The 12,841-nt window shown below is 39.0% G+C and overlaps 1 protein-coding gene across 1 annotated transcript in view; it reads left to right on the top strand.

Moving 5' to 3' along the window:
• The window catches only part of SNAPC3 (small nuclear RNA activating complex polypeptide 3), a 38,245-nt gene that overhangs the window by 2,374 nt on the left and 23,030 nt on the right, over window positions 1-12,841 (top strand). Inside the window, exon 3 of the mRNA XM_055578027.1 lies at window positions 7,778-7,862. Coding sequence (XP_055434002.1) covers window positions 7,778-7,862 — 85 coding nt within the window. The remainder of the gene's footprint in view (window positions 1-7,777; window positions 7,863-12,841) is intronic.

The following is a 12,841-nucleotide window of genomic DNA, read 5'->3' as shown; positions in this document are numbered from 1 at the left end:
TCTTTGAGTCCTTAAGATGCCTTTCCACATCTCTGCAACCCATGTGTCTCCCTTAGGGAGTAGATGCTCTTGTAATGTCTAGAGCACTTCTAACATTCCTAAGTATTTGAAGACTCATTCAGAGTCCAGCTCCTTCATCTTTGAATTGCCCTTAAGCCTATTGTACTGCTTTGCTCCAGTTAGTGCCTTTGAACTGTTGTTGATTGATTAGTTGGATTTTTTTTTTTTTTTTTGTATAATGCATATCTGATTGTGTCACTCTCTTTTTTAAAACCTTTGTTCTTAAATGGATCACAGAGGCCTCTATAGAAGGGATCTTGCTGACCTTTTCAGCCCTATGCGCTCCAGCCATGTTACACTTTTTCTGTTCCTAGAATGTGCTCTCTTGTCCTAGATCTTTGCCTAGAACACTCAAAATTCCTTATCCCCGGGTCTTGCTGACTTCTACTCATTTTTCAAGTGTTAGCTGAAGGACTGTGGACTCTATCTAGCTTCCCTATTATGTTCATGTGGTCCCCAATTCTTCTCTATCGAAATATTCATCACACTTATTTAATTTTCTGTCTTCTAGACTTAAAAGGTCCATAAATAGTGTCTGTCACATGCACTGCCATGTCCCTCATACCTAGAATTTTGGCATATAATAGGGAGTCAGTAGATATTTGTAGAATGAGTGGGATAAATGAAACTTGTATGAACCTAAGGAAGTGATTTTTTTCTGAGATTGACTAAAGAAAGTCGATGGTAATTATAAAGTAGGCTTTTTTTTGCTATAATGACATGCTCATTGGCTTATAATGACTTTATTAAGCTATATGAAATGGTAATTTTCAGACTACTTCACACAGTGCTTCCCCTGGCTATTTTCTGTTACTAGAGTCAACTGAATCACCTTGGTTGTCTTCTGGTCCCTTCCATGGAAAATTTGAGTAGAATTATATGTATAATCAGGAGAAGGCAGTGGCAACCCACTCCAGTACTCTTGCCTGGGAAATCCCATGGACGGAGGAGCCTGGTAGGCTACAGTCCATGGGGTAGTGAAGAGTTGGATTCAACTGAGCGACTTCACTTTCACTTTTCACTTTCATGCACTGGAGAAGAAAATGGCAACCCACTCCAGTATTGTTGCCTGGAGAATCCCAGGGATTCTGGGAGCCTGGTGGGCTGCCATCTATGGGGTCGCACAGTCGGACATGACTGACATGACTTAGCAGCAGCATATGTATAATCTAATGCAAAAGGAGTTAGTGCAGCATTTCTTAGCTGGGATTATTTTGATGTACTTTAAAACATATTTAAAATAGGACTAATATTAATCTAAACAGTACCATAAGTAAATCAGACTTACTCAAAAAGCCAAAAATCTGTATCTGTGCTTTCTCTTCCCCCCTAAACCTTCCTTTCTTCTCCCTACCAATAAATTAAATACATAAAAGGAAAAACAGCACCTAAGTACATGAGCCCTTGATTATGGCATAAAATACATTTCTAGCACTTATTTTCCCCGAAGGAGCTACTGGACTCCTTTTTATGTATGTTAAGAGGAAAAAGGCAGTTGATAGACTGCTGCTCTCCCTGATCTGTAGCAAGCTGAATAACTTATCTTCAGCATTTTTGAAATTTTTATTACTACTTAAAGAGATTTTAATTCCTAGGAATAAGAGAGTTGTTACTATATGGGTGCTACTGAGACTTGTCACCCCAGAAGGTTAAGCAACATTGTTTTTAATTCAATAGCTTGTAAATAGAATATTTAAAAATATAATCTAAGAAAAATTTCCAGAATTGGGAAGAAAACCCAAATCTACAAATTAAAAGGTCTCACTGCTTACCTAGGAAAATTAACCCAGAATTATCAACTCTATAACAAAAATGCAAATACCAGGCCTTTCTTCCCAATTTCTAAAAAACAGACAAGCAAAAAGACACATCTCATAATGAAAAAACAAGCAAAAAGACACATCTCATAATGAAAAAAAACAGCTAATATAACAAAATATGTATAATTAGGAAATGTAATAGAATTGAGGCCATAGGCATCAGTTTTTCTACAGCCTTATGAAAGTAGTTTAGGCTTACAAAACAAAAACCTTGAAGAGACAATAAACACATCTAAAATAAAGTAATCCAGAGAGACTAAAAATAAATGGTGGGACAAATGTATATCAGATGAATGGAAAGAAATTGAGCAGATGTAATTAATGGTTTTGATGGACTTCCCAGGTGGCTTCAGCGGTAAAGAAACTGCCTGCTAATGCAGGAGATGTAGGGATGTGTGTTCAATTCCTGGGTTGGGAAGATCCCCTGGAGAAGGGCATGGCAACCCACTCCACTATTCTTGCCTGGAGAATCCCATGGACAGAGGAGCCTGGCGGGCTGCAGTCCGTAGGGTCCCACAGAGTCAGACATGACTATAGCAACTTAGCACATGCACACAATAGTCTTGATATCAGAATAATAAAGTTCAAGCCTCAAAACATTACACCTGACAAAGGACACATTTTAATGCTAAAAACCACAAACCACAGTTAAGAGAAAATACTTATATATACACCAAATAATATAAAACAACCATAGGGGATATAAGCTTTATAAAACAAACTATAGGGGATATAAGAAATTAGCTAGAAATGCATTAACAATAGGGCACCTTAATATACTAATCTAAGCACAAGACAGATCAACTGAGAGCTCTAATCAGTAGGATATGTCTTATGGATATGGATATATATCTATATATATAATATATACATAAAATTTATAAGCTGTGTTAGAGACTACCTGGCATATTCAGAAAAATTGGCTCTATATTAGGTCACAAAGGAAAAATCAGTACCATACATAGAGTAGAAATATAAACAACACTCTGATTACAACAAAATAAAGCTAAAATTTACTAAAAAAATGGGCCATTCCAACATGGAACTGTTCTAACGGGGCTACTGTTCCAACATGGTAAAATATGTATGCCTTAGTTGTAAAGTTAGTATCTTATTTAATAGAGAAGCATTAAAGCAGTACAGATATTCTTACTAAGATCTGGAGTAAGGCAAGCATGCCTAGTATCTCCACTTACTTTGCAGCCTTGTACTATTGGATTAGCCATGCAGTTTGACAAAAGAAATCAATTAGAAACATAAGAGTAGATGAAGAAGAAAAATTAGCTCTATTTGTGAATGATAAAATCGTATTACCTGGAAAAGAAATAAGTGCTAAAACAGACCAAAAACAAAAGAATTTAGTGTTAGGGTAGGATACAAAATTGATATATAAAAAACAGTAGCCTTCATATAAACAATAAACAACTAGAGGATATAATGGTGGAGAAAATTCCTATTTACAATAGTCAGAAAAATTAAACACTTAAGAATAAATTTAACAAGAAATGTGTAAAGCTGAGGTAAACAAAAATTGTAAACCTTCCTGAAAGACTCAGAAGAAATCTTGAAAAAAATTGAAAGATATCCTCTGTTCTTTGAGAGAAATACTCAGCTTTAAGCTGTGGTCAGTTCTTTCTAAGTTAATGTACAGATTAAGGACAATCCCAATAAAAATACCTAAAGTATTGGTTCCTTCATGGAGTTAAGACAGTTGATAATAAATTTCATATGGAACATTTGCAAGAATAACTAGGAAAAATTGGGTGGTGGGAAGAAAATTGTGACTTCCTAGTAATTTTGCTACATATTAAAATATACTACAAAGTCTTTATAATTAGAATCGTTACTAACTCATGAGTAGACAAATAGACATTTAGAATAAAGGAGAAAGTCCAGTTAGATTCAAATGCATATGGGAGTTTAGTATGACACTGTACACAAGAATAAACTCCAAAGGGATTGGGATCAAAATGTAGAGAATGAAACATACCTACCTTGGTGTAGTGAAAGGCTTTCTAACTGTGATTTAAACCCAGAGATAATAAAAGGGAAAGATTGATAAAATTGACTACATAAACATGTAAATTTTTGCATGAGAAAAAAAAGCACCATAAAGTCAAACGCTGCCAAACTTGGAGAAAATAGCCCTGATACATAAGCCCTTAAAAGTTAAGGGACAAATACCAAAAACCCAAAGGGAAAATGGGAAAAAGATACAAATCAATAATTCACACATACAAAAGGATCAAAATGATTCACAAACTGAAAAAATGTTCATGCATATTCATTATTAGAGAAATGAAAGTTAAAATGACCTTTTTTCTCTTATTGTTGTTGTTTGCTAAGTTGTGTATGACTCTTTGCGACCCCATGGACTATAGCCCACCAGGCTCTTCTGTCCATGAGATTGTCCAGGCAAGAATACTGAAGTGGGTTGCCATTTCCTATTCCAGGGGATCATCCCAAGCCAGGTCTGCATTGACAGGTCCGTTCTTTATTACTGAGCCACGAAGGAAGCCCTTTCTCCTATTAGACTGGCACAAATTTTAAAATATACATTCTTTTGAGGAGGCTGAGGGGAAGCAGCATTTTTATACATTCCTGATGGAAACGTAAACTGATAACAACGCTCCTCTAGGGAAATCTGGTAATGCCCAACACAAAATTACCCAGGTACTTAACTTTTGACTCAGCAGTCCAGCTTCTAGCATTCTCTGCTGAAGATACACCTCCAACAATATGAAAGTATATTATGCACAAGGTTATTCGTTACAGCATTGTTTGTAACTGCAAATATTTGAAATATCCTAAATACACATATGTAGGAGAATGTCGAAGGAATTACATTGGACATCCACAAGTGGAGTATGGTACAGCTGTGCTAAAAGATGAGGAAGGATGAACCAATAGATTTCTAGGCAATACTGATTTGTGACAAAAAAGCAAAGCCCAAAAGCATATGCTCCCCTTTATGTAAGAAATATTACTGAGTATCAATTTATTGGCTCTCATCTAAAAATGTTCCCTTTTTGCCTGCTCTGTAAAAATGAGTCTCAGCTCTTTAAATATTTTTCCTTTCCCAGCTGGCACAGTATTAAGTAAGTTTTGTCAGTAAAGGGCACAGGCTAAACTTTAGTGAGGACAGAGTTTTGCTTCTTGGTCCAGTGTTTAGCAAGGACCTGCTGCGCTTCCCAAGCACCCAGCTCCTGTGTTACCAGGCAGTCAGTAACACAGCTGCTTTCTCCGCCACTCCACTCCACTTGAAACCTCCCTATAAAAGCTTTTCCTGGCACCCTTGTGGGCAGATTTCCAGCAGTTTTCACTGATGTACCCTAGCAACTTCTCTGACATTCAGCAAGTCACAGCCATTCCCTCTCCTACAAGGTCTGGATCTGAGTCCTGGAGGAAGAAAAGGGAGCTGCCTTTGGGTTTTTCTTAGCACAAGGGAGGATACGCCTTGCGTCTGCTATTCCTGTATTCTCCAGATTTCCCTACTTCTTACTTGCCATTCCCTCATCCCTCCAGTCCTAAGTTAATAATTCATTAGATTAAGCTTTGTCTGGTTACTGTTTGGGCTTCCCTGGTGGTTCAGATGGCAAAGAATCCGCCCACAGTGCTGGAGACCTGGGTTTGATCCCTGGGTTGGGGAGATCCCCTGCAGAAGGGAACGGCTACCCACTCCAGTATTCTGACCTGGAGAATTCCATGGACTTTTTAGTCCATGGGATTGAAAAGAGTCGGACACAACTGAGTGACTTTCACTTTCACTTAGTTACTGTTTAATTTTTTTCTCCTAATTGAACTCAGACTGATAGAAAAAGTAATCTAAGAAAATTTGTAGGTATCTATGTATTTGAACAAAACAAAGTAGAGGATAAATCAGAACTGCAGAGGTTTGTGGCCCACAGTGGGTAGATAGGAGAGGGTTGGAAAGAAAGGAGGGAACAGGTACAGGTTAGTGGTCCAGACAAAGAAGGAATGACACTTCTCTAAATATACTTTTTATAACTCTTTTATAACTCTCTTAGAACCATAGTAGTGGTTCACATATCTTGTACACACCTCAAAAGTAATCAGACAATTAAAACCAGCCAGGATGTTGGGGGAGACTGAAGTAGTTAGTCTAATTGTGTTACAAGTAAATAGCATAACAACACTGAAGAGAATTAGGAAGAAAGATCTAATCTGATTCTGTACAAAAGCATACTTTGATTCAGTGTTGTAAGGCTGAAGACAAGAAGAACTGTTCATGATTTGTGGTTTTCACAGGGGTGTTAGCAGGTTAGCAGTTCTGAAACCATGTATTTTAAAGAACCAAACACTTAAGCAAATAGATTTAGATACAGGGAGCTGCGTTTCTCACTTGTGGAGAAAAATTGTAAACAAGGAAAGGTTGAAGGCTAAAATGAATCCTGTGATTCTTGGGATTAGAAGTATTACTTTAAACCATGGATTTAAAAATACATAACAGAAAAATATAGAAACACAGCTGTGTGTACATGTGTGGTTTAGTGTATTTTTCCTTTGAGGCTTCCCTGGTGGGTCAGTCGTAAAGAATCCACCTGCCAGTGCAAGAGATGTGGGTTCAATCCCTGGGTCAGGAAGATTCTGTGGAGGAGGAAATGGCAACCCACTCCAGTATTCTTGCCTGAAAAATCTCATGGACAGAAGAGCCTGGCAGACTGCAGTCCACGGGGTCACAAAGAGTCAGACTCGACTGAACACACACACATTATGTTTCCTACTCTGCTGAGAGGCCTGGAAGCAGTGACTGCAGGGACAGTGAGAATGCCTCATGCTCAGATACAAGTCTCTAAGCCTTTCCAGTGAAGGAGCTAGGTCTCCTAGCAGGAGTGGCTGATTTAGGGCTGAGACATGAAAAGGCTCAAAGGTGAGCCATGACACCATAAAATAAGGAAATGGTTAAATAGGAAAAACAAAAATTTTGAGAACTTGTTGATAGAACAGGAGCTTCTAATGGCCAAAGCTAGAATAATTTGAACAACCGAATAACAATACTAATAACAATACAGATTTTAACCTGTAGAATAAGGTAAATGTTTATGAATTCGTACTAATACAAATAACCAAATAAATAAATGGGAAGAAAGAGGTAATATTCATAATACCAATAAATGAATGTTAAAGGAGAACATAGAGGATCAGTGTTAGGCATAAACCACAGTAATACATGTTGCAGACGAAATCTACTAGTGAATGATAAATTACTGGATGAAAGTTTCAAGAGAAACAAGATTTGCATAGTCTGAAAGTATTTCCCCCTCCACCCCCCAAACACTTACCAGGTACAAAGGAAAAGAAAATATCTTTCTAGTGTGGGAACCTGGCAGATAGGAACTTAAACAAGCTAAGTATCTCCAGGAATAAGATATTAATATTATGAATGACATTGTTAACCTCATGATGATATAGTGAGGACATGATCTTATGGTATTCTTGCCCAAAGAATATAAGCTTACTCCAATTACGAGGAAACAGCAATTAAGGACATTCTACAAAATCACTGATTAGGGTTTTTTCAAAGTGTCAAGATGATGAAAGACAGACTGAGGAACTTTAAAAGACTGGAGGGGAAAGGAGAAATAAAAAAGTGTTTGCATAGGATCCTGAGACAGATAAAAGAAGCACTAAATAATTGGTGAAATTTGAAAAAGTTTTATAGTTAATAATACTGTATTAATGTTAATTTCCTGGTCTCGATAATCTCTGAACAGGTAAGATGTTAACAGGGAAAACTGGGTAAGAGATATGAGGGAACTCTGTAATATTTTTGCAGCCTTTCTTTAAGTCTAAAATTAGTTCAGAATAAAAAGCTAAATAGTAAAGATATTTTTGAAGCCCTGCAAAATATTGAAGTCTGATTTTTCTTGTAACAGGGTTAGAAAGAGGCTTCTGAAACACCGGGAAGAAACCTTAAGGATAGATCGAGCCTGCAGACAAGAAACATTTGCTTACGAGATGGTAAATGTCCTTTCTTTTCCACCTTTTCCCATGAAACAAAATCTCTTTCTTGGCTGTTACCCATAACTGTATGGTAGTTTACATTGGATATGCTTAGCTGGAAACAAATGAGAGAACCTTCACTGGGACTAGTAGGAGAAAAAGACGCATAAAATTCAGGTGATGGGGAATTCCGTGATAGTCCAGTAGTTAGGACCCCACGCATTCACTACCTGGGGTGTGGGTTTGCTCCCCTGTTGGCAAACTGAGATCCTGCAAGTCGTGCAGCACAGGCAGAAAAAAGAAAGTTCACATGATGGCACATTTTCCTCTCAATGCTCGGCCTTTATTTGTGTCTTTACTTTGGTCTTGCTGTCTATTAGGCTGATTTCATGCCTTTCACCACCCTATTTCTGATGTTTTTGTTCTGCTCCTAGTTTTGGTCTGTAGTGTGTGCTCAGTGGTGTCTGACTCTTTGCAACCCTGTGGACTGTGGCCCACCAGACTCCTCTGTCCATTGAATTTTCCAGGCAAGAATACTGGAGTGGGTTGCCATTTCCTTTTCCAGGGGATCTTCCCAACCCAGGAACTGAACCCATGTGTCTTACATCTCCTGCGCTGGCAGGCGGGTTCTTTACCACTGCGCCACCCATTCTTTTCTAATCCATTGTTTCTTAGGTAAAACCCTCAGAATGACTTAAGATGAATACCGAGGAATTTACATAACATGAAATTTAACATTTTAACCATTTTATTAGTTTAGCTGTGGGTTTTTCATATATGGCCTTTATCATGTTGAGTAAGTTCCCTTCAGTTCCTATTTTATTTAATGTTTTTATCAGAAAGGGTATTGACTTTTGTAGAAATTTTTTTTTTTTTTTGCATCAGTTGGGATAATGCTTTTTTTCCCATCATTCTGTTTGGTGATTTGTTATGTTGAAATACCCTTGCATCCTCAGAATGAGTCCCCCTTGGCTTTGTGACATGCAGTCCCTTTTATATGCTGCTGAACTTAATTTGCTAGTATTTTGTTAAGTTTTATCTTTATATTCATAAAGGATATTGACCTGTAGTTTTCTCACAGTGTCTTTGTCTGACTTGGGTATCAGAGTGTGCTGATCTCATAGAATAAGTTAGGAAGTATTTTCTCCTTTTCAGATTTTTTGGAGGACTTTAGGAAGGATTGATAAATTCACATGAAGCCATCTAGTCCTGGGCTTTTCTTTGTTAGGAGGTTTTTAATTTTTGATTCAGTTTTCTTACTTGTTACAGTTCTATTCATACTTAATATTTTTTCTTGAGTCAGTTTTGATTATTTCTTTCCTTCTGCTAGTGTTGGATGGAGAAGGCAATGGCAACCCACTCCAGTACTCTTGCCTGGAGAATCCCAGGGACGGGAGAGCCTGGTGGGCTGCAGTCCCTGGGGTCGCACAGAGTTGGACACAACTGAAGCCTCGCAGCAGCAGCAGCAGCTAGCTTTGGGTTAAATTTTCTTTTTCTGGTTCCTTAGGGTATGCACTCAGAGAAGGCAATGGCACCCCACTCCAGTACTCTTGCCTGGAAAATTCCATGGACTGAGGAGCCTGGTGGGCTGCAGACCATGGGGTCGCTAAGAGTCGGCATGACTAAGTGACTTCACTTTCACTTTTCACTTTCATGCATTGGAGAAGGAAATGGCAACCCACTCCAGTGTTCTTGCCTGGAGAATCCCAGGAACGGGGGAGCCTGGTGGGCTGCCATCTCTGGGGTTGCACAGAGTCGGACACGACTGATGTGACTTAGCAGCAGCAGCAGTAGCAGGGTATGCACTTGGGTTATTGGTTTGGGATTGTTCTTTTCCAGTGTAGATGTTTAGAGCTAAAAGTTTTCCTCTTTCTACTGCTTTTGCTGCATCTTATAAGTTTCTAATGTTGTGTTTTTGTTTCTATTTGTCTCAAAGTATTTTGTTATTTCCCTTGTGGTTTCTTTTTTGACCTATTGGTCCTTTAAGAGTGTATTGTTTAATTTCCACATGGAAATGTTCAGTGTTCTGTCTCAATGTTTGGAGTTCCTCAGTGGTAGTTTCTGTCAACTTCTTTTTTTCTTGTGAATGGGGCATATTTTCCTGTTTCTTTGTGTGTTTTATAAGTTTTTGTTGAGAACTGGACATTCTGAGTGTGTTTTTTTCCTTGTTGAGGGCTAGAGCTGTTTTGAATTTTCCAAACTATTTTTCCAGTGTGTAGTCCTTGTTGTGTACAAGCATATCTCATTTTACTGCACTTTATTATGCTTCGCAGGTAGTGTGGTGGTGGTGGTTTTTTTTTTAAATTATGAAGGTTTGTGGCAACCCTGCATTGAGTAAGTCTATTTGGCACCATCTTTCCAACAGCATTTGCTCCCTTGATGTCTCTGTCACATTTTGATTATTCTCACAATATTTCAAACTACTTCATTATTATCATACTTATTGTGGTGATCTCTGATCATTAACATTACGACTACAGCTCATTGAAGGCAAAGAAGATAGCGTTTTTTATCAATAAAATGTTTTTAATTATGGTTCCAGGCTGTACATTGTTTTTTGGGACATGATGCTGTTATTACACACTAAATAAACTACAGCATAGTGTAAATATAACTTAGGTGCATTGGGAAACCAAAAAATTCATATGACTTACTTTATTGAGATACTTGTTTTTGTGGTGGTCTGGAGCTGAACCCACAGTAGTTCAAGGTCTACCCATATGGTTGCTGATGTTTCTGATTCATTATCTCTAGTCAACCAGTGACCTGATCAAGATTTCCTTAAATGTATGACTCCACAAAGGGTCCTTTGTCTTTAAATTTTCCAGTTGATGCTGCTGGGGGAAGCCACTTGTGGTAAGAGCATTGCAGAGAAGCAGCCAATTCTGACTCCATGTTGAAACTGTTTCTTTGACTTGCTTTTCATTGCTTTTGTTATTATAATCATGTGTAATGGATGCTTAAAAGGACCCTGTCCCTCAACCTGACTGTTAAAAGTGCCTTTTTTTTCAGAACCCTGTCCTCCTGTAGATCGCAGGAAGGAAGAAATGAATACATCCCCCAATTGAGGCTTGCCATTTTAGGAGATGTTTGCAAGATTAATGGCCTTTTTCTTTGCTTCCTCACCTCGCCCCATCTCTGATCTATAAAAGAACCTGGCATCAGACCCCAATAAGATGGTTATTTTGAGGCACTAGCCTGCCATCTTCTCACTCTGCTAGCTTTCTGAATAAAGTCATTTTCCTTGCCTCAACACCTCATCTCTCAGATTCATTGGCTTGTCATGGGGTGAGCAGAGCAAGCTTGGACTCCATAACAAGAGGGCCAGAACCAAGGCAAGCTTCTGCACCAGGGCCTCAGAGCATTGCCAGACCAACCACAGCATACTTACCCCTATTTTTTGGAGAACATGATCCCACATTGCTCATCATGGCGTCAGCTACTTTTTCCAGGACCACAGCCTGCTATCTCTACATCTGCAATGGGGCTAAGAGTGGGGCCTGGTAGTTGGTTTATACCCTCTGCTTACCTAGGAAACATCAGCAGCTGTTTTTCTTCATTGGGGCACTCACCTGGTTGATATAAGAGTTTGATCAGAGTCCAGCATGCCAAAGTAGTTAATTCCAATCTCTTTCTGTCTTCATGGTTGCTCTGCTGGAGGGACTTAGCTTACTGTGCCTCTGTTTCCTACTGTGCCATTTTGCATGACATCACTCCCACCTACTTTTAAAACATCTTTTGCACCTTCTTAACCAGTCTACTCTGATGGCCTCTATTTTATAGTTATTGGGGCTCAAATGGTAAAGAATCTTCCTACAATGCAGTAGACTGGCGTTTGATCCCTGGGTTGGAGAGATCCCCTGGAGAAGGGAATGGGCCACCCACTGCAGTATGCTTGCCTTGAGAACTCCATGGACAGGGGAGCCTGGTGGGCCAAGCACATATAAAGGAAAGTGTGATGTTGTGATGGATTAAATGTGGTAGCAAATTTGGAAAACTCAGCAGTGGCCACGGGACTGGAAAAGGTCAGTTTTCATTCCAATGCCAAAGAATGCTCAAACTACTGCACAATTGCACTCATCTCACGCTAGCAAAGTAATGCTCAAAATTCTCCAAGCCACGCTTCAGCAGTAGGTGAACCATGAACTTCCAGACGTTCAAGCTGGTTTTAGAAAAGGCAGACGAACCAGAGATCAAACTGCCAACATCCGCTGGATCATGAAAAAAGCAAGAGAGTTCCAGAAAAACATCTCTTTCTGCTTTATTGACTGTGCCAAAGCCTTTGACTGTGTGGATCACAATAAACTGTGGAAAATTCTTAAAGAGACGGGAATACCAGACCACCTGGCTTGCCTCTTGAGAAACCTGTATGCAGGTCAGGAAGCAACAGTTAGAACTGGACATGGAACAACAGACTGGTTCCAAATAGGAAAAGGAGTGCATCAGGGATGTATATTGTCACCCTGCTTATTTAACTTATATGCAGAGTACATCATGAGAAACGCTGGGCTGGAAGAAGCACAAGCTGGAATCAAGATTGCCGGGAGCAATATTAATAACCTCAGATATGCAGATGACACCACCCTTTTGGCAGAAAGTGAAGAAGAACTAAAGAGCCTCTTAATGAAAGTGAAAAGGGAGAGTGAAAAAGTTGGCTTAAAGCTCAACATTCAGAAAACTAAGATCATGGCATCCGGTCCTATCACTTCCTGGCAAGTAGATGGGGAAACAGTGGAAACAGTGACAGACTTTATGTTTCTGGGCTCCAAAATCACTGCAGATAGTGATTGCAGCCATGAAATTAAAAGACGCTTACTCCTTGGAAGGAAAGTTATGACCAACCTAGACAGCATATTAAAAAGCAGAGACATTACTTTGCCAACAAAGGTCCGTCTAGTCAAGGCTATGGTTTTTCCAGTAGTCATGTATGGATGTGAGAGTTGGATTATAAAGAAAGCTGAGCACTGAAAAATTGATGCTTTTGAACTGTGGTGTTG

The sequence above is a fragment of the Bubalus kerabau genome, chromosome 4 (genome assembly GCF_029407905.1).
Source record: "Bubalus kerabau isolate K-KA32 ecotype Philippines breed swamp buffalo chromosome 4, PCC_UOA_SB_1v2, whole genome shotgun sequence".
Taxonomy (NCBI): Eukaryota; Metazoa; Chordata; class Mammalia; order Artiodactyla; family Bovidae; genus Bubalus; species Bubalus kerabau.
The sequence above is the reverse complement of the archived record's forward strand: the minus strand, read 5'-3'. Positions and strand labels throughout refer to the sequence as shown.